General features: G+C 44.1%; 1 protein-coding gene across 2 annotated transcripts in view; it reads right to left on the bottom strand.

Moving 5' to 3' along the window:
- The window catches only part of sema5ba (sema domain, seven thrombospondin repeats (type 1 and type 1-like), transmembrane domain (TM) and short cytoplasmic domain, (semaphorin) 5Ba), a 210,053-nt gene that overhangs the window by 11,954 nt on the left and 172,021 nt on the right, over nucleotides 1–26,078 (bottom strand). Inside the window, exons 13-21 of one of the 2 annotated variants that reach the window (XM_084084310.1) lie at nucleotides 19,566–19,683; nucleotides 18,786–18,970; nucleotides 17,351–17,494; nucleotides 16,852–16,999; nucleotides 11,915–12,140; nucleotides 8,042–8,254; nucleotides 4,899–5,069; nucleotides 2,699–2,773; nucleotides 1,454–1,591 (exon numbers count right to left, since the gene is read on the bottom strand). In XM_084084310.1, the coding sequence (XP_083940436.1) occupies nucleotides 1,454–1,591; nucleotides 2,699–2,773; nucleotides 4,899–5,069; nucleotides 8,042–8,254; nucleotides 11,915–12,140; nucleotides 16,852–16,999; nucleotides 17,351–17,494; nucleotides 18,786–18,970; nucleotides 19,566–19,683 (1,418 nt within the window). The remainder of the gene's footprint in view (nucleotides 1–1,453; nucleotides 1,592–2,698; nucleotides 2,774–4,898; nucleotides 5,070–8,041; nucleotides 8,255–11,914; nucleotides 12,141–16,851; nucleotides 17,000–17,350; nucleotides 17,495–18,785; nucleotides 18,971–19,565; nucleotides 19,684–26,078) is intronic. The other variant, XM_084084311.1, reaches the window with a different exon arrangement.

The raw sequence follows: 26,078 nt of genomic DNA, 5'->3' as shown, positions 1-26,078 counted from the left end.
AGCCATTCCCTGATTAAATTTGGGGGGTAATTCCTCCTCCTAACAAACCCCTCCCGTGCATGTGACCTTAAAAGTCCCGTCGTCTTGTCCAAAATTCACGATAAAATGAGACGTGATTTGGTGTTGTGAGCCTTGCGACATGCCATTAATATTAATTGCTGTGGTCCAGAGCCATTAGTATTCCTAGCATGGCCAGTTATGATGCGATCTGGCTGCAAAAAGATCATTTTAAGGAGTTTTTAAAGATGATATATCTGCATAACAAGGTCCATTCACGCAAACCTGGAGCATGGCGTCCATGTCCGGCCAAGTTATACAGTTAAAGGGGTACTTCACCCCAAACGGCATTTCTCTCTCGCAAATTACTTAAAGCAATACAAGGTAGGTCCAAAAATAACGATTTTTAGCAACCTCTGCTGGTCACTACCGTCATTGCAGGTGTTTAGCGGAGTCCTGCATTACCCAGAATTCCATTTGTTTCGCCGGGAGGCGGAAGCGTTTCAAAAAGCGTTCTTTTAATTGTTTTATACTATCTGCGGATCGTTTCTCTTAGCCAGTGGAGCTTTAGTTACCGTGAGCTGTGTTTTCTTTTGCTGTTGTTTTTCCATCTTCAAATCCTATAATGTCTTAAAAACAGCGTGAGATTCCTTTTTGTAAATAGCGCGGTAGTTCCTGGCCAAACAGGAAACAGGTGCATTTCCGTTTCCGTTTTCCGGCCGGATGACGTCATTTTCGCGGTAAGGGCGCCCCACCACACTTTCAATATAGTAAATATAATAGAAAAGGCTTTCGGGGGTGAAATTCATGGAGTGGGTGTTGTGAAACATTTGCCACTCACAAAAGATATACAATTTAACTTTAGTTTTTTTGAAAAAGTTACCAAGTATACAGTCGCTTTAAGCCTTGAGGCTGTTTACACAGGAAGTGTTTTAAAAAGTAAAGTTTGAGAGAAGATGTGGTGTTTTGAAGCAACGAAGACACAGACTCGATACGTTACTTATTATACTCTGAGCAGAGCTGTGTTGTGTATAAGAGATTTTTGATATACTTTAGTTGCTAATCCTTGCCCCCTATTTTCTTCAATTCATCAAGGATTCTCTTTGTTTTTGGATGGTTCAATCACCGCTGAAGGAATGCGACACAAACAGAAATTATCCATGAATTCAAGGCTTCACGGGGTGAGTAATTGATTGAAAACAAGTCCTCTGGGGGTGCAATATTCGTTTAAATAAGTAAAAAAGGAGGATGTTTTTGATCATTAGAAAGGAGGTTTAGTGCCTGTGTGTGTGTGTGTGTGTGTGTGCGTGTGCGTGTGTGTGTGTGTGTGGGTGCATGCAGCCAAGTACGTATACGTCCATGTGTTTGTGTACATGACAATGGCGAACGTGCTGAGAAAGATAAAGACTTGCACAGAGGGTGACAGAGGGACCCAGCGTGTGTCTAACTGACTAACCGGGTATCTCGTTACAGTCTCTCCGCTGAGTGGCGTTCCCCGCGCAGGGGGCGGATCCCTGGGAGCCACACAGCCGGCTGCGCATCTGCAGTCCTGAGTCATCACAGGCCGACCACAGAGACCAGGCCATCCAGCCACCTGGATGACACACACACACGCACACGCACACACACACACACACACACACACACACACACACACACACACACACACACACACACACACACACACACACACACACGCACACACGCACACACACACACACACGCACACACAGGGGAAATACAAAAGTCACACAAGACACATATCGAGTCAGTGCAAAGCCAGACACCCATGAACTCCCCCCCACACACCACAACCTAGAACTCAGACAGTATGAAACCCCTGGAAACACACAACTCGGCAGTGGTGGAAAGTAACTAAGTACATTTACTTAAGTACTGTACTTAAGTAAAACTTTGAGGTATTTGTACTTTACTTGAGTATTTCCAATTTTCAATAGTTTTACTTCTACTCCACTACATTTCAGAGGCAAATATTGGACTTTTACTCCACTACAATTATTGGAAAACTTTAGTTACTAGTTACTTTTCAGATATAAATGATGATATTATGAAACATACATTAACCACTTTAGACCACTTCTATATTGCAGTGTTGTTACTTTTACTTAAGTAAAGAAGTTGAGTACTTTTTCCACCACTGCAACTCAGACAGTATGAAACCCCTGGAAACACACAACTCCGGCCACCCAAGCTGTAAACACATGAGACGAAGGGGGCCCCGTGGCCACAAAACAGTCCTGGCCAGCTATACCACACAGTATACAAGCGCGACACCAACGAGCGCTTGTTGTTGTGAGGTAAACAGCGGCGGGTGGATAAACCCGTGGAGAGTTTGTTTAGTGCATAGTGGAGATATTTGTCTCCCGAGCCAAGCTTTAGTGTTGTATCCCCGCAGCAGGCTGCCTCTGAGCGGTAAACAAAGGCTGCTTCCCAAGAGTAAAAAAAAAAAAAGTCCTAATTCTACGTTCAAATCGTGCACCAGCTGCACTCTTTGGAATTGGACTTGAGTGAGCACAGGCTGGCCGAACGAAAAGAAGAAAGACGGTTCCAATATCCAAGGTGTTTTAGACAGCACTTTTTCTTTTGTTTTTAGTAGAAGCAGGAGAAGATTTTTCTTTTTAATTAGTTTCTTTCTTGGGGGTTATTGTTTTATTATTTTACGAGGTCCAACTCCTTTTACCTTTCCTATCAGTCTGGAACTCACTGACAGGCTGCCAAGTCTCCACCATCTGCTCACCTTTCACCACACACCCATCTTTAAAAAACACACACATGCACCCCGTCTCAAACCCCACCGGCGTTTCAATGCACACTTTAATTGCTCCATTCATTTCCATTTATTTGTGTCACCGCCGCCGTCGACCCGTCGCGTTATTCCGCCGTGGAGTCTGGGGGTCTCTGGGGACTACCTCTTTAGCATTCTGTCCCGTCTGTCAGTCCCTTTCCTGCCGTTCTTCTGTTGTTACTGCAGGACTCCTTTAATCAAACCATCTGTGACAGCGGCATCAGATAGACTGACTGACAGGGCCGCTGGCAAATTACACATGCAACTGGCAGGGTGGGGGGGGGGGGGGGGGTGTTGGGTGGGGGCTGAGCAGCTAAAAAGGACCCTGATAGGTGCACCGACGACGTCGTGGCCCGTCAATAACCCATTAAGACCGGGAACGCATCTGTGTCATTTTAAGATTTCTTTGGGCTATGCAAAAATAGCAGATCTACAAGCTCGTAGCGCGGCACCGAGGATCATTTGTAATTCAAATCTTTGCTTCTGGGGGGGGGGGTCCCTGGAACAAAATATTTTGAGATGGGGGTCCGTGGCCAAAAACATATAATTTTGGGGGTCCTTGACATGAAAAAGTTTGAGAACCACTGATATAGCAACATATGTTTTTTTCAAAAAACTGTTAGGATTCAGAAGACATTTGTAGAATCCCCAAAAGCAAAGATTTTAGTTACAAATGTTCGCTTTAAAAAAATATATATATTCAACGATTTGCACAAATCTTCCACAATACATTTTTTTTTGCAGATCTACAAGCTCATAGCGCCCGGAGCCGCGCTATGAGCTTGAATATCTGCTATTTTTTAATAGCCAAAGAAATCTAAAAAATGATGCGTTCGCGGTCTTAATGGGATAAATGAGCAGCGGGGTCGTTAGCGCACGAGACAGTCAATCCATGCGGGGGCCGGGCCCCGCGTCAAACAGGGGAAAACATTAACCTGATGAGGGGGTCTGATTAGCATCGGGGCAGAGAAAGGCAGGAGAAAAGCCAAACAGAAAGCCATTTACCTTTCTTTTTGTCTGTAATTAGCAGAGAGGCTGACTGTGAGCATTATGTCGCCCGTGAGTGACAGTCGAGCTAATTTGAAATGAACGGCGGCTTCGGGAAGGGAAGAAGAAGGTTAAGGGGAAACAACCGTTTGAATCTGGCATCTCATTCCTCTTCTTCTTGAGTCAGAATTAACCCATTAAGACCTGGAACGCATCTGTGTCACTATTTGATTTGAGCTTAAAAAAAAAAAAGCATTATTTTACACTTTGGCTATTCAAAAATAGCAGATATACAAGCTCGTAGCGCGGCACCGAGTGCCGCGCTACGAGCTTGTAGATCTGCTATTTTTTTGAAAAATCGTGAAAATGTTTGCAAATCTTTGAATACATATTGTTTTAAAGCGAACATTTTTAACTCAAATCTGTGCTTCTGGGGGGGTCCCTGTAACAAAATATTTTGAGATGGGGGTCGGCGGCCAAATACATATAAGTTTGGGGGTCCTTGACATGAAAAAGTTTGAGAACCACTGATATAGAAACATAGGTTTTTTTTTTCAGAATAAGGTTGGGATTTAGAAGGCGTTTGTAGAATGGTCTTAATGGTTTAATAGTGTATGTGCGTGCGTGTGTGTGTGTGTGCGTACAAACACACATACTGCAAGTGCACGAAAACACGCAACAGCACGGGCGCGCGCACGCGCACACACACACACACACTCTCAACCCGGTATTGGAACCTGTTCAAAGCGGGTTATAGTGCTCAGCTCAGGCACAGTGCTCTCAACGCCCCTGGCTCTGTTCACACAGCAGGAGACCAGGGGAGGCAGCAGGGAAATGACATCATAAAAAGACACTTCTTCTTCTCCTTCCATGACTCAGTGCTTAATTAATTAGAAAGAGGGAACATCAGAGAGGAGTAGACAGAGAACAGAGGATGATACCGAAAGGGCAGCTTGCGGGGGCGGGGGGGGGGGGGGGGATCGGTTGATTGGCTGGGCAAAGACCACCGGCAGTGGTGTCATGTTCATTCGCGGGCGCGGGCGTGCGCGGGCGTGCGTGTGTGTGTGTGTGTGTGTGTGTGTGTGTGTGCGAGCGTATAGCGGCTCACCATCACAGGTGTGTGTGTTGCACAGAGCCTCCTCAGTGTGGAGTCCTATACAGATGTCTCCTCCGTTGGTGGGGGTGGGGTTGTTGCAGGAGCGGGTCCGCTGGTAGTGACCGCCTCCACAGCCCACCGAACACTGGGACCACGATGACCAGCATGACCAGGCGCCGGTAACTACCACGCGCACACACACACACACACACACACACACACACACACACACACACACACACACACACACACACACACACACACACACACACACACACACACACACACACACACACACACACACACACACACACACACACACACACACACACACACACACACACACACACACACAAAAAGGAAATAAAAAACATCCAATGATTTACATTCATCGTTACATTAAAAACATGATGATCAGGATTAATACAAGTCTGACTAACTGACTGACTGACTGACTGACTGGATGAATGAATATCTTTCTGGTATGGTGTCCATGTGATCTCAATGTGAAGGAGAAGAACGTAGGTGGGGCAGAGGTGGTTGCCAGGTAACAATCCCCCCCCACCCCCCCACCCCCACACACCACCCGGTGCAGCACAACACTCCAATTGCACCACTGGATTAGCAGCACTGATGCCGAGTGAGACTGAAGCAGACTGTGATCACTGTTCTGACTGTGGCTTTGAATGACTCAACCACTTGAACCATGGCATCCCTTTTTAGTGGGCACGTCATAATAGGCAAACATTTGCCAAAAATGTAAGCTGATCTACAAGCTCACAACGGTAGAGGACGAAGTATATAGGGTTTAAGTGGTCAATGACTGGATGAGCGATTGACCGGATGACTGCTCTGCAAACAGAACTCACAAATAGAACATGCACATCCAAAAAATATTGGTCAGGTGCAGGACCGTAAAAGATAATCAGAAAAGACAAATTAAAGTTCACACACACTGCATAGTAGCTCCCTAAGCAACTGTCTCTGTTATGCTAGGGAGCACATGCCTTCTTCTTCTTCTGTTGTGAGGGTTTACACAGACGGCTGAAAGGATAAAGGAATATGTGTGGAAAAGGGTAAAGATGTGGCGGTACATGGAGCACATTCTGAAGGGCAAGTACTGTCCAGTTGATACGACCTCTCCTCGTCTGTCTGTCTGTCTGTCTGTCTGTCTGTCTGTCTTTTATGTCCCCTATATAGTCCTTTCACTCTCTTGCATTTATTCTCCATCTCCACCCTCTCTCTCACACATGGCACATTCAGAATGACGCACGCACGCATGCACGCGCGCGTGCACATGCATGCGCGCGTGCACATGCATGCACGCATGCACACTATTTGTTTAAATCTCCCCCCTCACCTCCATCCCTGTCTTTAATCTCGTCACCACTTACAGTATGATCTCATCTCACTAATTTTATCTTTTGTCATCATTGTCCTTGTCATTTCCCACCTATCGTCCCTGACAGACACTGGGAGATAGTTGGACATGTGAAGGTCCATGACTAAACTGCAGATACCTGCAGCCTACAGCAGTGCAATATCTTTGATTTAAAAAAACAAACATTATTTATCTTTTGAAAAAGGTTTCAATTTGTTTTAAATTCATGGAAATGTGTTTTTCCTGAGGCGGGGGCGGGGGGGGGGGGGGGGGTATAGGGATATTTACTCGCGAGTTGCGACACATGAAATTGGGCCTGTGAAACAGTGGTCAACAGTATTGTTCCTGGCTCCGGCGTGTCAGGCTAACAGAGACTTTCAACTGACCCCACTATAACCAATGGTAGATCATTTGAATATAACGCTACCGGGGGGATTTGATTAGCAGCCAATGATAAATCATTTATTCATGAGGTGTCGTTCATAAATATTCAAAGTTAGCCTTTAGCACAGATACTGGCCTATTTATAAAGACTGAATGCTCTGCGGGCACGTGCGTGCGTGTGCGCGTGTGTGTGTGTGTGTGTGTGTGTGTGTGTGTGTGTGTGTGCGCGTGCGTGCGTGCGTGTGTGTGTGTGTGTGCGCGTGCGTGTGTGTGTGTGTGTGTGTAGAGATACAGTACATGTATGCAAATATGCTTGTGCGATATATTTTTTTCACGTGTACAGAGCTAGGGTACTCTATTGTGTTTACATTATTAGCCCATGTAAGTGCGTCTCTCACGTAGAAGTGTACACGTGTGTGTATGTACAACAGTACCTGTCCTGAGTCCAGTCTAATGAGCGTGGGCTGTCAGTGCATTAGCGCGGGCAGGCACAGGTCTGCTTATTATGTTCTGATGAGCAGATTGAAGCAACCAACGTCAGCGAGCGAAGAACGCACTGCCGCTGCTGCTGCTGTTAGCCATTAGCTAATGGAGATAATGATGCACTCGGTAATACTGCACACGACAGCCTCGCAGGTGCTGAATCGCCCTGTATGTGACACTGTGTGTGTGTGTGTATGTGTGTTCGTAAAAAAAAAAGAAAAGGAAACTCAATTATGTTTAAGTGTTCTTTACACACTTTACTGTGTGTTTGGAGTTTGAAAAAAGCTTAATTGAACTGTTGTGCTAGGTTTTTTGTGTGTGTGGTTAGAAAGGAGCATGTGTACACTTTAGGCATGTGTTATATACATGTAATGTATATAAAGTATATGTATTTTATATACATATACCCAGTGTTGGGTAACGTTACTTTTGAAAGTAACTCGTTAAGTTACAGGATTACTGCCATTAAAAAAGTATTCTGTTACGTTACAGGATTACCTTCTGAGAAAAGTAACTTGTTAGATAATTTTTGCGCTACCGGAGTGTTGTGGAGCTGTGCTGGGCTTCACCAAGGCTAATTTGCATTGACGTGACGTGACCTTTCACCAATAAATCCAAAAATAGTGTGAATACTTCCACGACCGTACTAAAGGGCAGCCTCTCTGGCTTCTCTCAATCTCTACGCCATGTCGCACAGGTGCAACAAATTAATGTAAACAAGACCAGTAAATACCGTCAGCCGTGTGTCACACCAAAAGCGGTGACACACACGCACGCACGCACGCACGCACGCACGCACGCACGCACGCACGCACACACACACACACACACACACACACACACACACACACACACACAGAGAGTTTGCAGTACCGCAAGCAGACATGTATAGTACTTTTGCTCTCACCTGGGCAGGCCTGTATGTTGCAGTCCTGGTACTCTATGGGGGAACCGCGGCAGGACACGGGGGAGCTCTTGCCCTCCGCTGTGGAGCAGGTGCGCCGGCGCGTCCGGTATCCCTTGGCACAGCTCTGAGAACAGCTAGACCAGGTCTCCCACTGAGACCAGCCAGCCCCTGCAACCCTCACCACTGGAGTCTTCAGTAGGTCCTCAACCAGAGCTGCAGTATGGGGGAAAGAAAGGGTTAAACCAGCTATAATACAGGGTTTCTATAAACAAAACAAAAAAAGGAAAGAAAAAGAGAATTGTGTTGATGCAATAACATCCAATATACATATTCAAACAGATTCATTAACTCATTTTGATGCCTGTTGACATGGGTTCAAAACTGGTTTATGAAGCGGCATACAGAACTGAAACAATTCTCTGTCTTGACATTTCCCTCCCTCTGTCTCTCCAACCTCAAGTCTTCTCTTTGTTGTTTCTCTTAACCACCTGGTATCCCTATTTTGAGCATGCCATTATTTCAAAGAATGTCCAAAAATGCCCCATGAAATCTCATTGTTCTGCGGTGAAGAGACCCATATATACTGTATATCCTTATATGGGACTTTCCCTAGAACTAGAAAGGAGTATATGGGCCATACCAATGATGCCACCAAATAGAACAGGTCATTGTAACAGCGGTAAAGGTAACATTAGACTATAAGAGTCGGAGTATACTCAAGAATCTGTTCTTACTACCTTTTACAGAGTCTGTATTGATTGATGTCTCTAACCGGACACCTCTGAACCGTTACTGCTACCCCTAACTCTAACAAAATCACAGTTCCTCCCCAACATTTTTGTCCTTCGCAAGTCAGGATATAAAGTGACCAACCAGCGCTTGACCAAGAGATTGGTATCGCTGCCAGGGAAAGGATATGCCTTCGAGACAGCACATTACCTCCGACGTGGAGGACGAAGCGGATGATTTCCTACTCCGCTCGTCACCAAGACTACAGGAAGATCAGGAGTGAGATGAAATGCACCCAGAGAGATCTGGACGATTTCAGGCAAGAGTTTTGTCAAGGTATGGAACATACTTCGGAGCCTTAAGCCAACGCCAAACCTTGCCCAACCTGCCCAAGAGGTGGCTGAGGTTATTGTTAATGCATCAACAGATGCAGTAGAAGATAGTCTTGTCTGCTCCGCTCCACAAAGGAGGAGCCGGGAGTATACGACTTCTACCCCAAGGCCTGGATCTGGTTCAGAGGAATCGGATGACGAAACTGATATATACCAAGATGTACCTCGTGGCCCTTCATGCCAAGCATCGCACCCAAGAGGGAATGACAACCTACATGATGTGCTAGAAAAACTGGTGGATAACCACCAACAAACTACCTTTCCTCCTAGATCTATGACATTTAAGGGAAACACATTAAAGATCACAGACTGGTTTAGTGATTTCGTAAGGAATATCGCCGACAAAACTAACCAAGCTGAGGAAAAGTGAGCTTACCTGGAACAGTATACAACTGGCAAGGCAAGTTGTATAGCTAGAGCCTGTCAAAACATGGATTCCCTCTCCAGAGGGTATAAGAAGGTCATAGAATTACTAACAGAACAATTTGGATCCACAACTGCTATCTCTAAGGCTATGTATATGAAAGGGTTAGGAGACAATCATCAAGCCTTGAGTGCCTATACAGTACGTTGTTCCTGGTAGTTTGTCAGAGCTGTGAGACAGCTCTGCGAGTCCTAGATTATCCAAACACCTTAGAGTTGGTCATCATGAAACTACCACACTCCCTCGCAGAGAAATGGAGATGTCATGCGCATGACTACAAGCGTAGAAACTACAAAAAAAAAATGCATTTTAACATTTCTAACTCAAATCTCTGCTTCTGGGGGGGGGTCCCGCAAACAAATATTTTGAGATGGGGGGGTCCGCGGCCAAATACATATCATTTTGGATGGTCCTTGGCATGAAAAAGTTTAAGTGCCACTGATATTATAGCAACATACGTTTTTTTTCCCCAAAAAAACGTTAGGATTTAGAAGAGATTTTGTCGAATCGGCCTCAGGTGTTAATGGGTTAATCTCAATGTGTGGCTCTTCCTTGGCGGTGCTGTTCCATCAGGGTGGCAGCATGCTGGAGGAGCCTCCAGGGGATTGACACGGGGCCGACAGGTAATCCATTGAGGGGCAGAGGGCAGAGGAAAAGGTAGCAGAGGAGAGCAAAGGACTGCAACCCTGAATAGTCTTGCCCTTCTCTCTCCCCTCTCTGACACACGCACGTGCGCACGTCCTGTACACAGTCTGTGTGTGTGTGTGTGTGGGGGGGGCATACGCTCGTATGCAGACGTGCCTGCGCCTTTTGGTCAAGTCACATTTTTATAATTATCACATCCCTTCCTTGATTCTGAATATTCTCTCAATGAAAACCAACACAGGTTGATTATTCTCTCTCTATCCACATGGGAATGGTGTGGCTCCAATGTGGATCTTGGACTTCATGTGGTCAGCCTGAGACATCTAGTCATCTATGATGTCAGTCGTCTATGACATTATGAAGTATGACTCAAAATTTGGGCAAGGTTTCAGCCCAATCAGAGCCCCATTGACTTGCATTATAAAATGACTTCTGTGGCCTGCTGGCAGTGTGCACAAGACATATGGCAGACACACAGACAAACGCCCTCTTCCAGACTGCACTGCCTACTATAGAGCCACAAAAAAGGCATTTCTGGTTAATTTGAAAGTTAGTCAGAGAGAGACAAGAAAGAACCAAGAGCCAACATATGACATAAGAGGTCATTAGCCAGATTCAAACCCATGAATAGTGGCGTCATGGTTACTCATGAGTACGCAACTTGATTCAAAGCACACATCTTCCGCTCATCCAAAGGGGAATCTCCCCCTAGGATGAGGGAGATATTAGGCTTCTGGGCTACGGGCAGGGGTACTTTGCTAGTGGCAAATCCAACAGAAGACCCTCCGTATGTCCCATTGACTGTAAAAAAGAATGGACAAAGTTACGCCCAAAGACTCTCCAGACCATAAATGAAGCCTATTTTTCAGCAATTTCGAATCCGCCATCTTTCTAAATCACGTCATATCGCGTCATATCCTATGCAACCGGAAATTAATGCTATTGGTTGGGACCATAGCGGGGGTGGGGAATGAATGCTATTGGTTGTGTAGCTTGTCAATCAAATCCTCACAAGGTAGCTTCTCCTACAGCATACCCTACTTTATCATCAATTTTAAGATAAATGGGACCATAGTTTACCAAAACGCATATCATGATGATTGAATGAAATCCTGTCGATTTCATTGGATATAATTGGTCATCTGACCAGTTTCATTGGATTTCATTGGATCAAATCGACAGGAAGTGGAAAACACACAGCCTAGGAAACAGGTGAATAGGCTCTATGCACAGCAGCCATATTGGAAAGAAATTGGGCCTCTTCTTACTTCCTTCACAGGTGTTACCAATGATACTAATGAAGGCTCTGTTCCATTCTGGCCGGGGGTGCTGATACTGTGCATGTTGGCTCCCTAGAAACACTCACATTTTGGTTCCCAAATGGACCCCTTGTGGTGGGTGTGTAACTCTGAGAGTGTACAAATGGAACCAAATGGACCCGTGAGGGTCCATTTGGTTCCATTTGTACACTCTCAGAGTTATGGGGGGTCCTTGAAAATAAGACAACCACTATGCCACACTAAATGGAACAGGGCCTTAATTAGTATCATTGGTAACACCTGTGAAGGAAGTAAGGGGCCCAATTCATTCCCAATATGGCTGCTGTGCATAGAGCCTATTTACAACTCAGAAAGCTGGCTCCCTTGGTACTGTATATATGTCCACCTTCACGTTGTCTCTTACTGTCGGTCTCGCAGGCGGCCGTGCCGTCGTTGGGGCAGAAGCGCGTCTCCACCTTCCTCCGCCCGATCTGCAGCTCGTGCGGGTCGGCCAGGTGGGCGCGGCACATGTAGCGCACCCGCTGCTCCTGGCGCGCGCCGCCCTGCGTGACGTTGACGGGCATCCACGGCGTCCACGGCGTGTTCCGCTTCACCTCCGGACAGGGCTCCAGGTTGCAGGCTTTGTATTCCTGCAATAGTGGAGCGATATGGAGAGAGTTGCTTAACTCTCTCAGTGCCAATGAAATAAAAAAAATGTGTTCATACTGTGCCAGCAAGTTAAAAAAAAAGTGCTTAGGAAGCGAGATACAGCCTTTTTCAGTTATAAGTTAAACAAAGAGTGGATGGAGCTGCAAATCTTCAGATAATGATATCTTAGGTTCTGAACATTGGGTTCTGAACAAAAAAAATAAAAATAATAATAATATTTTTCTTTTAAAAACTCTGGATTTTTCGTTCTGGCACTGAGGGCATTCAGAAAAAACTCGGGATAACTCGGGGCTTGGCACTGAGAGAGTTAATATCCAGTGGTGTAAAGTAACTAAGTGCATTTACTCAAGTACTTTTGAGGATTTTTTACAAATATTGCACTTTTACTCCAGTACAATTATTTGACAGCTTTAGTTACTAGTTACTTTGCAGATTTAGATTATTCTCGCAAAACATACACTAACCACTTCAGCCCTATAAATATTTTGGCCATTTGAAAATAGCAGATCTACAAGCTCACAATGCGTCGCGATGCGACGCATTGTGAGCTTGTAGATCTGCTATTTTCCAAATATTTGTATACATTATGAACATGTGAAATGGGACACGCTGCACAATAAGTGCTTTTACTTTTGGTACTTTAAGTACATTTTGATGCCAATACTTTTGTACTTTTAATCAAGTCAAGTTTTAATTACCAGTCTTTTACTTTGAACAGGGTATTTCTACACTGTATTGATACTTTTACTTAAGTAAAAGATGCGAGTACTTTTTCCACCACTGTCAATATCTGTTCTGTTATTCATGCTCTGCCACGTTGATGTCATAAAATCATAATGTCTCTGCCTTGTTGTCTCGCCTGTTTTCATATTCGGTTAGGCTGCGGATCTGTACCGGTGCCTGCTATGATAGCAGCACATGTATTATTTATCTTCTATCATTAATTGTAAGACACCGCAGCAGCGGCATACTTATCCGTCTCGTTCTATACACTAACAGCATCATGAAAAGCCATGAATTAGTCATTGTTCTTCTCCTGAGTTCACACAACAATCTCAGGATGCTAGTCTGGTATATATAAACCAAGCTTAATATAATCACTCTACAGAACCTTGCCATTGTATGCCTTTGGCTCCATTAAATCCCACATCAACTGCCAGTCCATCGCTCTGCCTGGTGTTTGAGCGGACTCTGTTGGTTTCCTACATTAATCTGTTTGCCTGTGGTTCTCTGAGGTTTGAACTGTTTCTACTCCCTAAACTCTGGATAAACATTCATGAATCAACAACAGAAACCACAGCAGGTACGGAAGGGGCAGTAGCATCCATAGCTTAACCACTTAACCCATTGAGACCTGAAGCCGATTGTACATGTCTCCTAAATCTCAACAGTATTCTGAAAAACGTATGTTTCTATATCAGTGGTGCTCAATCTTTTTCATGTCAAAGACCCCCAAAATTATATGTTTTTGGCCGCGGACCCCCATCAAAATATTTTGTTCCAGGGACCCCCCAAAAAGATTTGAGTTAAAAATGTTCGCTTTAAAAATATATTCAGAAGATTTGCACACATTTTCACGATTTTTCAAAAATAGCAGATCTACAAGCTCATAGCGCGGCACTCGGTGCCGCGCTATGAGCTTGTATATCTGCTATTTTTGAATAGCCCAAAGTGCAAAATAATGCTTTTTAGCTCAAATCTAAAAATGACACAGTTCCAGGTCTTAATGGGTTAAACCCTATTTTGACCAGAGTTCCCTAATACCAGGGGTTTATACTTGGTCCCCTCCCTTTTTCCCCCTCTACACCAAATCAGATCTACAAGTTCACAACACGTAGTGAGCTCGTAGATCTGCCATTTAAACCAAATATTTGCCTATTTTCGAGTGTTTGCCTATTACGACATGCCTAGAATGGGGGCACTAGGATTCACGTGGTCAAACAATCACGAATCCACGAAACCATTTTTGTTTTGCACACAAAAAATGTTAATAAATCTGATATTATCTGGAATTTAGCAGATGGAAATTAGATGGGAAGAAAAAACAAACTATGAGCCATTTGGTGTCAGAAGATAGATAGATTGGAGATAAACTGAGAGATGAGACTCTTCTTATCTCTCCTGTCAACACCTGCTGTCACCTCTATACAGGGACCTTTCCGTTGGCTTTGTTGAGACTGCAGGCAAATCAGATTTGTCTCTCAAATACAATCTTTAGGACTGACTGTCTAAACCGTTCTAGCCTATCTGCATTGGCTGCTGTGGTAACAACGTAACGACATGCTGTAAGCGTGAGTAAGGCTTAATTTATGCTCTGTCATATATGACGTGACGCTCGTCGAAAATAGCAGATCAATGCAATGCAATGCATTGTGAGCTTGTAGATCGGCTATTTTCAGCAAATATCATGGTCGTATGACAAAGTATAAATCAGGCTTCAGTGACCGAGTGTCCAGACTGAAACAAAAATCCATGTGTTGTTTTTTGTGTGTTTATTTTTACTGTTCAGAATCTAATTCCAACCTGGATAGGCCAAATATGGGATTTAGGCAGCCAAACTGAACATAGCCTTCTGCGTTCAGCTCCAACACACTGAAATGTTGTATCTAAAAGTACAGTGACATAGTCTCACTTTGCTGAGATCCTCTGTGGTCTTAGAAGACACAAATTAAAAATGTTGTCATCCATTTATAATTGCAAGAACTGTCTGTGTGTGTGTGCGTGCCTGCATGCATGTGCATGTGCGTGTGTTTGTGCGTGCGTGCGTGCGTGCGTGCGTGCGTGCGTGCGTGCGTGCGTGCGTGCGTGCGTGTGCGCGTGTGCGTGTGTGTGTGTGTGTGTGCGTGTGTGCGTGTGTGTGTGTCAATGTGATGTCACTGGCCTCCAAATACTATGATAATGAGTACTGATTGCAGTACCCATTAAGAACCCTGACAATGGGTGATCGCATAATTGAGGGGAATGTGTTCCCAACGGGCATCACCTTAATCATCAATGTGATCAACGTTAATTTTGCGACTGCTTTTAAGAGGGGATGACAGGATGTTGACTATCTCTCCTCTCCAGACCTGCAAACTCATGAGGGGTGACCAAAGCTCTGTTAGGGTCCGGGGCATGGCTTGATTATCTACCCTGGCAAATGTTTTCTGACATAGCAGACTGCAATTCAGTCTACACACACGTCAATTAACCGCCATGATTGCCACCCCCAAATAATGAAAATATTGTCTTTTTTTTGTACATTACAGTTAGATTGAATTCTCATTTGTGTTGCCATGACACCAATAGCTCTATTTTATAACTCTATTAGGCTATATATATTTAAACATTTGTAGTCATAACCTTTTGTACCATGTACAGATAAGAGAACCAGAAGTATATTCTAACTATAATAGATGAAGATAAAAATCTTACAATCAGTCAGTTAATATGATTGGTGTGTGTGTGTGTGTGTGTGTGTGTGTGTGTGTGTGTGTGTGTGTGTGTGTGTGTGTGTGTGTGTGTGTGTGTCCGTGACAACAGTGTTTACAGGGTGAGAGTGCTCTCTCTCCTTCATGTTCTCTTCTCTCTCTCTCTCACATTATTCACATGCAAATTACACATGTCCTCATAGTGGGGAACAATTATGAAATTAATTCATTTTACGATAATTATATTTGCAACTTTCAGTTAATATATTTAGTCTCCAACGAGATGAGGACTGATTACTGACAGTTAACGACATTATGTTGCCGCTCCTATAATTACTGCAGGATAACTGTAGAGCTAGAGAAAGAGAATCAGGAATCAGTGCTGCTAGAACTTTTTCAGGGCAAGGACCCCCGATATTATATGTATTTGGCCGAGGACCCCCATCTCAAAATATTTTGTTCCAGGGACCCCCCAGAAGCAAAGATTTGAGTTAAAAATGTCCGCTTTAAAAGAATATATGTTCAAAGATTTGCACACATTTTCAAAAATTTTCAAAAATAGCAGAATAGCAATTTTTCAAAAATAGCAGCTCATAGCGCGGCACTCGGTGCCGTGCTATGAGCTTGTATATCTGCTATTTTTGAATAGCCAAAGTGTATAATAATGCTTTTTAACTGGTATAAAACAGGAATGCGTCCATTGGTCTTGCTTGAACCGGAAAAGGGAAAGCTTTATGTCCTGCATAACATATTGTTACAGTAGGTTAGGTCATGAAGTGTTTATTAGACAGAAATGCAAACAGAACAAGGTGGGCTGAAAGGATAACACAAAAAAGTTCAGGGGACTTGTTTCCATTGTGGTCCTACTGTATGTATTCAATTCATCAACGTAGCACGAAAAAATAACACCAAAATAAAAATATCATCAACAAAAATAAAACTCTATATGTACAGAGTAGGGGGGGAAAAAGGGGGGGGGGCTGTAGGCAGTGTATGCCATCATCTTTCTATGAGAGAGGTGAGTTTACCTCCCCCTTTGGCCTCCATAGGGGTCCATCACCTGCCTGTCATTTCGGAGGTTGGCATGTGGACTAGACTTTTCACAGCATACTGCCAGGAACTACTTCTTTCATGGGAGTAGCTATAGATGTGTGTGTGTGCGTACGCGCGCGTGTGTGTGCATGTGCGTGTGTGCGTGTGTGCGTGTGTGTGTGTGTGTGTGTGTTTGTGTGCGTGCGTGCATGTGTGTGCGTGCATGTGCGTGCGTGTGCACATTTCGTACCAGTGCACAGCCTGGACAGCTGTTGCCATTCTCGCAGGTTCGAACCCTGGAATGGACGCCTCCAGCACACTCCGTGCTGCATTTGGTCCATGAACCCCACGGGGACCAGAAGATAGGCTGGGGACAGGACACGCCCTCATTGCAGAACCTGGTTCATGGAGAATGGGATAAGTTACTGACCTAGATAAGACAACAAGGCGTATGATGCTGTACTTGGCAGCCAAAGAAAACATCATATAAACAATATATATTTCAAATGTGTACTTTACTCCAGCATTGACTGAAAACATTATAAATATAATATGGACACGTTCATCTAGTGATCATATCGTCGCTGTAGGGCGGAAACCTTAGTAGTTATTTAGTCATAAGCTCTCACAATAGCTGGTAGATCACATCAAACACTGACAGCAATCCAAGTGAGTATCAACAGTGATTGTGTCAAGGATGCTCCGATATCAAAGTAGAACAAAAGTTTGTGTTTGTTCCGTTCTGTCACCTCTCATCTCGACTCGGTCCCACACACACGCGGCCCCCATGCCGTGGCGAGGGGTTGTTACAGGAACGCTGACGGAGTTCGAACCCTGTACCGCACGTGGTGCTGCACTGTCCCCATGACGACCACGGTGTCCAGCCTCCATTCCTAGAACAGAAGGCAGTTAAAAAGAAAGCATTTATGCCACAGACATAAAATAGTAGAGAACATGAGGAAAAGGTTTTTGCAGTGTGTTATTCTTTCCAAAAATGCCATATTTATTAATAAATGGAATCTTTATTAACTCTGGATCTGTCTAATTCGTGCTTCTGTGACACAGAAGAGGAGACATATGCAAGACACTCAATTCGAACACATTCCTTCAATTTGCTTAAGTGCTTTGTAGCTGGGTATAGCTCTCCTCCATGATTTAATTGTCGCTTCCTACAAAGTCACAATTCCATTTCGCTGCCTGGGATTAAATCTGGCAGAGCGTTCCCAGGCGCCTAAGCTCTTTGTACTAGCTCTGTGGCTCAAAACCTCTGATTGGCCAATCTCCCCCCGAAGACACAGGTAGCGAGGAGGACTGGGATGTCTAATAAAATTTCACTCATTCTTGATCCTCCTCTCATCTTGTCAACGCAGAAATTGTACCCCAAGGTGGATGTGTCAAAGTGAATGAGGGCATCGCGGCGGCAATGGCAGTGTTTAAAGAATAATGTTAGAAACCCATTTGATTCCCCACTCAGGGTAATTTGCAACCATGTCATGACCAACATGCTGAACATTATCTCTGTAGAAACAGAGGCAATATTCTGGGCCTGTAATAGATGAACTACTGTGGCTTAGAAGAGCAGCACTGACCAGCTTTGACTTAGAAGTTCTTATTAAATGTAGATGGCAATGACGATATGGCAGTGGATTAAACCTACATTAAACCCACCTTATCATGCCATCGTGAACATACAATTCAATTTCAACATAGTTACATGAAAAATATGGTCTTGTCATGTACAGTTTTAGTGGGCATCGGCAATACCTTGCTCACCAACTTTTTTTTTATCTCAATCCCTGTATCACAAGTTCTGTAGGCTGGAGGAACCATTAGGCTTTCCATGGTATAGAGGGGAGGATCCAAACCTAGCGCTGGAATCAAACGCCGGCTCCCTATTGTTTCACCAATCTATGTCCCCGCCTCCCCTCCCCTCCCCTCCCCCCCCTCCCCGGCCTGTGCACGGAACACGCTGACGCCACCAAATTTAGAGCGACGCCCCTCTGCACTCTGATTGGTTAGGAGATAACAAGGTTCACTCCCACTCCTAAACCACCGTTCCTGCAAGGTTCCCCCAGGCTTTTTTTCTTTTGAAACAAAAAAAAAAGGCATGGGTTTCCGAGGCTATACAAGTTCTGTGACTTCTTAATGGGTCCGAATTCATTATGTCATCGTGCGGGACAGTACCTGGAGCAGTTGGACACTTCGATGGTGGGGCCTTCGCAGTTCCTGCCCCCGCACCGGGGGGCGGGGCTGTCGCAGGCTCTGGAGCGACACGAGCAGGAGCTGATCCCGTCCGCCCCATCATCGTTGTTGCATGGCTGCCACGGTGCCCACGGTCCGAAGAAACCGTGGGTCGTCTGGTTCCGGAGCTGTTAAAACAAACCCCCCAAACACATTATTGCCTGATTGTGGACAGAGCAAGAGCGGCACGAGATGGCCATGAAAGTCAAGTTATAGAAAAACGCCTTCGAGCATTACCGCACCAATCTGCTTGCACGCATTGCAAAGCACAACATTTCTATTCCGAGATGGGACTTTTTTCAACAAGGGGAAAGATAACCCGAACCAAGGCCCCCCCTGCATCAAAGCAATGTTATCGCTAATAGAAAAAAGTGTTTTAATCGCAAGTAATGAAGTGCGCGGAAGTTATTTTCTCTTAACAAGAAAAATGTGAGGTTTCTAAGGGGCACAGATAGCACACAGTGTTGTTCTACTGCTGTTCTATTACTTTGCACATACAGGGTCATTAATCATGGGCCGTGCCAACAGTTTTGACACAAGACAAACAGCAAAACACTGCAGGGCCTCGGGGCTTCAAGGCTTCCCCACAGGAGCGGAAGGAGGAGGAGGAGGAGGAGAGGCACAATATAGTGCGTCAGACATTCCTGTCGCCGACGGACGGGGTCACAGTTGGGAGAGAGAGAAGAAACCGGTGGTGTCCATGTCCTGCATCATGGCTCTTACCGGACAGACGGTGATGTTCTGGCTCCACTGGCTCATGTTGGAGCTGTCCTCCAGCGTGGTGCAGCGGCGCTGCTTCAAGTCCCAGCCGCAGTACGGGTCCCTCGCCTCCAGACACAACCTGCAGGGAGGGAGAGAGAGAGAGACAGATGTAGATAGAGAGAAAGAGAGAGAGAGGGGGGGGGGGGGTGTAAGAGATTACTTTGCCAGTAAACCAGCAAGGGGTCTTCAACGTTTTTCAGGCCAAGGAAGGACCCCCTAGCTGCAAGAAAGATGAAGCAGGGACCCCCCTCGATATTGTATAAAATTGTGTTGCAGATTTACACTTTTTTTTTTTTTTACTTGGTCTGCCCTTTTCCCTCTACACCAAACCTCTTTGCCAAAAAACAGCCGATCTACAAGCTCACAACGCCTCGCAGCGCTTGTAGATCGGCTGTTTTTGGCTAAAGTTCTCCTCGGAAAAGGGATGCTAGGATTCAAGCAGTTAAAGTAAAAAATATCATATCACACAAAGTTTTGGTGGCCCCCCCCTGTAGTAACTCTGAGGACCCCCTAGGGGTCCCAGAGACCCCCTGTTGAAGACCCCCTGCCTTACAGCGCACCAGCATGACACCACATGGAGACTTGCACAGTATCCAAATAAGCTTACACTCACACAAAATGAAATCAGACTAGTGTTGTTTCTGCTTTGTGTATACAGTGTTTTACTGCAAACCACCCAACTAACTAATGTGTTGAAATGATTATTAGGAGATTATTGCATTATGCATTATCTGCTCACACCAGTATTTTCCCTCGTCCAGTTTTCTTTTTAATGTGCCAGTTACTTTGTGTTGTGTTTATTTTGTTTGGGGGTAGTTTTATATTGTGTTCATACTGTATTTGTATTGTATTGTTTGATCTACCCCTGAGCACAAAATGAAACAAATTCCAATCCAATGTCTCACTGAAATGGTAATACATTATTGAGTCTTGAATCTTAAACCCCTACTGTATTCCCCCCCCCCCCCCCCCCCCCCCGTTCTTGAATATTACACACAGCAATCATGAGAATATCATGTTCATGGAAGATTCAAGATTAAAAAAAAAACATTGTGCATTAATAACATGATAGAAAATGTTCTTAGCCTCAGAGCTATAATAACACTTGTGAAGACACCTAAAAACACAAACACAAACACACACACACACACACACACACACACACACACACACACACACACACACACACACACACACACACACGTGTACATACATACACGTATATATGATGATTAAAATGGTTATTGCAGTGAGAATGAAAGACTTTTTGTGTGTTTTCTTTTTGTCCAGAGGTCCTGAAACAGCAGCCTAATGGGCGTAACTGAAAGGAGTGTTGAAGGGGCTGTGAAGGGTCCTTGATAATAAAATCTCTTTCTTTTTTACGCATAGTTGTAGGAGAGGTAGAAGAGAGTTGGCTCTGAGTGGTGCTGAGTGCATGGTGTAAAAACAACAACAACACTGCAGACCCTGATGCTAGACAGGATGGTGTGGAGGTCAGCGATTCCCGAGTTGGTGTTGGCTAGCTAGTCCTCCACACTCGCATCACATCAGTGTTGGTGATTCTCGATGTTTGTTTGATGATTCTCGTGAATAATTTCTTTGCTTTTCCCTGTGATGAAGTTGTACCAGGATCAGTGGTGGAAAAAGTATTCAAATCTTTTACTTAAGTGAAAGTTAAGTTAGACGTACTCTGACGTTAGACGTACTCTGTTACAAGTAAAAGTACAAAGGTATTGGCATCAAAATGTACTTAAAGTACCAAAAGTAAAAGTACTAAAATGTTTGAAAATAGCAGATCGGCTATTTTAAAATAGCCTATGTATAAAATAGGGCCAAAGTGGTTAATGTGTGTTTTATAACGTAATAATGTATATCTGCAAAGTAACTAGTAACTAAAGTTTTCAAATAAATGTAGTGGAGTAAAAGTACAATATTTGCCTCTGAGATGTAGTGGAGTAGAAGTAAAAGTACTGAAAATTGGAAATACTCCAGTACTGATTCCAGGAGTGACCAGTATTCTGCTGTTAAAATGTCTTGTCTGACATTAAAGCCCTTCAGCCTCCTCAGGAGGAACATACGCCTTTGGGTCTTTTTGTAGTCCCATATCTGCACGTTGTGTGAAGGAAACTAGGTTATTTGACTTATTTAACATGGAAAATACAAGTATGTTCCTGTACCTTTATTCAAAAGTAAGAACATCTCAAGCCTTGACGCAACACAACGGTATGAATCAAGCGTTTCAAACTTTCAAACATAATGTGTAGTCAGTCACAAACTATGAGAGAGCCTGAGAGTTTGCAAGTGTGAAAACAACGGAGCTAGATCTGCCTTTTCATGTTGTGAGCGACACACTAAAGAGCTTCTTGTCTCGTACCAGTTCAGCTCAACTGCTTTTTTTCAGTCCCGGCTTGTGAAGTGCACCCCATTCAACTGTTGTTATGACATCCAATAGCTCGTATATCCTATTATCTTGTATATCAGTACTATTAACACTTAAAAGGTGGTTTACAAAACCAGACTTTCAAAAAGTGGAGGGGACATGACCCCCAACCACAGCAATTTTACGCCATGTCTCTCGCTTGCTCAGGCGCCGGAACGGGCAGAACCATGCGTTGCGATTGCACGGCACACACATACAGCACACATTCATAATTAACCCATTAAGACCTGGAACGCATGTGTCACTTTTAGATTTGAGCTAAAAAAGCATTATTTTACACTTTGGCTATTAAAAAATAGTGGTCAGTGGTGGGAAAAGTAAAAAAAATAGCAGATATACAAGCTCATAGCGCGGCACCGAGTGCCGCGCTACGAGCTTGTAGATCTGCTATTTTTGAAACATCGTGAAAATGTGTGCAAATCTTTGAATATATTTGTTTAAAGCGAACATTTTTAACTCAAATCTTTGCTTCTGGGGGTCCCTGGAACAAAAATATTTTCAGATGGGTGCGGCGGCCAAATGCATTTCATTTTGGGGGTCCTTGACATGAAAAAGTTTGAGCACCACTGATATAGAAACATACGTTTTTGTCAGAATACTGTTGGGATTTAGGAGACATTTGTAGAATCGGCTTCAGGTCTTCATGGGTTAAGCTCGCCGCCAGTAAAACACAGGCTTAATGAGGGCTATTAAAATCTGACGCTATTAATGATGGTGCTTAGCACGCATGAGCCTGATACGTATGCCTCAGGTACAAGAGATAAAGACAGTCTGCACAAACATCTCCTTTTCTCCCAACTACTTTTCTCTCCATCTCTTCTCCCCCTCAGTGTCTCGCTTCGTCCTCTTTTATTCCGTCATTCCTTCCTCCGTCTCTCTCACCGATGTGCGTAACCTCTCCCCCCTCCCACCTGCTTTCATCAGCCTCTCTCGTCGTGTCCTTCGTACCTCTATCCTTTCATCTTGTCCTTCTTTCTGATCCAGCTGAGGGGGGTGAAATGGACAGGGACCTTTTTCTTTCCTTTTCTGTCCTGGTACAGTTCTGTCTCTGTGTGGTTTATCCCTTTAAGACCGGGAACGCATCTGTGTATCACTTTTTAGATTTCTTTGGCTATTCAAAAATAGCTGATCTACAAGCTCATAGCGCGGCACTCGGTGCCGCGCTATGAGCTTGTAGATCTGCTATTTTTGAAAAATCGTGGAAATCGTTTTCATATAAATATTTTTTTAAAGCAAACATTTGTAACTCAAATCTTTTGCTTCAGGGGATTCTACAAATGTCTTCTAAATCAGAAAATAATAATTATGTTGCTATAATATCTCTCAAACTTTTTCATGTCAAGGACCACCAAAAACGTATTTGGCCGTGGACCCCCATCTCAAAATATTTTGTTCCGGGGACCCCAGAAGCAAAGATTTGAGTTACAAGTGTTCGCTTAAAAAAAATATTTGCACACATTTTCCAGATTTTTCAAAAATAGCAGATATACAAAGCTCATAGCGCGGCACTCGGTGCCGCGCTATGAGCTTGTATATCTGCTATTTTTGAATAGCCCAAATACATCTAAAAATGACACACAGATGCGTACCCGGTCTCAACGGGTTATTTGAAAAGCCCTGTAGTGTTTTAGCCTGGGGGTGCAGAGGAAACATTTAGTGTTGACCCAGCACTCCATGCCAGCTCTTAATGTTAGTGGGGAGCCTGAGATCTGCTTAGATATAATAGAAACATTATTGCTTAGTCAGCACACCAGAGGTGACACTCAGAACAAAGAGAGAGAGAGAGAGAGAGAGAGAGAGAGAGAGAGAGAGAGAGAGAGAGAGAGAGAGAGAGAGAGAGAGAGAGAGAGAGGTATAGGCTTTGTTTCTCCAGTGACCTCCATACAGTTGTGGAAAAAGTATTCAAATATTTTACTTAAGTGAAAGTATCAGTACTGCAATTTAGACTAGTTAAAGTCCCGAATAAGTAAGTTAAAGTCCGGAATTCAAAATTGACTTGAGTAAAAGTACAAAAGTATTGGTATCCAAATGTACTTAAAGTACCAAAAGTAAAAGTACTAAAATGTTTGAAAATAGCAGATCTACAAGCTCACAACGTGTCGCAAAGTGACGCGTTGTGAGCTTGTAGATCTGCTATTTTCAAATAGCCTAGGTATAAAATAGGGCTAAAGTGGTTATCTGCAAAGTAACTAGTAACTAAAATTTTCAAATAATTGTAGTGGAGTAAAAGTACAATATTTGCCTCTGAGATGTAGTGGAGTAGAAGTAAAGTACTGACAACAGTTACTTTACACCACTGCCTCCATAGCAGTAGCTCTGGTGTTGGTGAGAGCATCCTGAAAAAAAAATGTGGCCAAGCAAGCATGAAATGGTCACAGCTAGCTAACCCCTCTTCATGTGCAATTTTAATTAAGCGTCGGTAACAATTGCCGCAATTGGCTTGCACTCCAGTCCGGGAGTGATTGCCGGCGCAGACGAAACAATAATCATAACCCGTTCGCAAATTCACAGTCCAGTGAACCTAACAGCCCATTCAGAGAGACAGAAGGAGGAGCGGGCTGTCATTTTGGCTCAAGGTCAGCCATGTTGCATCATGTGTCATGGTGACACAATGTCTCTGAGCGTTGGCACGGCTGGATTCTCATTCGCTCGACCACGTCGGGTTCACGTGCAAGCAAAACAAACAACATTGCCACGCCACTCACTATTGACCACAAACACTGTTATAGAAGCCATGCTAAGTGGCACAATTATCATGAGAGGAATTCATGGAGGGGGAAACTATTCTATAGGAAGAGGGGAAGTGGATGGGGGCTAATTTGAGGGCTAATTAGCAGCAGGTAAATAGTGCCAGGAGGCCGGCTGGCACGGGGGCAGGCGATAGACAAAAGGTCCGTTTAGTCCTGGATTTAGCCCTGTTTGCATTAATTAAAGTAGCCCAGAAATGCTGCCCTGTGGAAAAAGAGGAGTCTACGGCCGGACCCAGCCATGCGCTAAGCTCTTAAGACCGGGAAAATGTACCGGCTTGAAAGAAAAACGCTGAGCATGACAGTTTGATTGCCGTACCGGATGGATGGTGCTTTATGGAGAAATAGAGGGCACGCTCACATACAGTACGATTTACAATACAGGCCATTTAGCAGACATTCTCAACCGGAGCGACTTGCAAAGTTATCGGAGTACATACGTGGAATTTCGGAACAATTAACCGTTACATGCATTTGAATAGTATGAATAGCAACTATCCAAAAGGCAGCAAAATGAATGAGGAGTGTTAGGGTACATGTACTCAAGTACTGTACGTAAGTACAATTTTGAGGTACTTTTACTTCACTGGAGCATTTCCAATTTGCAATACTTTTACTTCTACTCCACTACATCTTAGAGGCAAAACTTTTACTCCACAACAATTATTGGAAAACTTTAGTTACTAGTTACTTTGTAGATTTTGATTATTATTACATAACCATTTCAGACCTGTTTAAACAATTTGAAAATCGTCGATCTACAAGCTCACAACGCGTCGCAAAGCGACGCGTTGTGAGCTTGTAGATCTGCTATTTTCAAAGGATTTTTATACATTTTATATATTCTATTTGAAAACTTGTGACATGGGACCTTCTGCATAACGAGTACCTTTATCTTTGGTACTTTAAGCACATGTTGATACCAACACGTATGTACTTTTACTCAAGTACATTTTGAATTCCGGACTTTTACTTGTAACAGAGTATTTCTACATTGCAGTATTGGTACTTTTACTTAAGTAAAACATTTTTTTCCAGCACCTGCCCAGTGCCCACTAGTGTTAGCTGATCTAAGCGTGTGTGTAGGGGGGGGGACAGGTGAAGGGTTGGATCATGTCCTGAGGAGGGTAAGGGGACGCCATGCTGTCTGATTGCCTTGTAGGTCATGACCGCCATCCAGAAACCGCCAGTGAAAGGAACGCAAAAGGAGACGTGACGACGTCGAGGGAGGCTGAAGACCGGGCCGTGGCATTCTGGATTAGGCTGGGTCAAACCCAGGCCTTTTAG

This window comes from Gymnoscopelus microlampas (assembly GCF_963454915.1).
Source record: "Gymnoscopelus microlampas genome assembly, chromosome: 17".
In the NCBI taxonomy this organism is placed as follows: domain Eukaryota; kingdom Metazoa; phylum Chordata; class Actinopteri; order Myctophiformes; family Myctophidae; genus Gymnoscopelus; species Gymnoscopelus microlampas.
The sequence above is the reverse complement of the archived record's forward strand: the minus strand, read 5'-3'. Positions and strand labels throughout refer to the sequence as shown.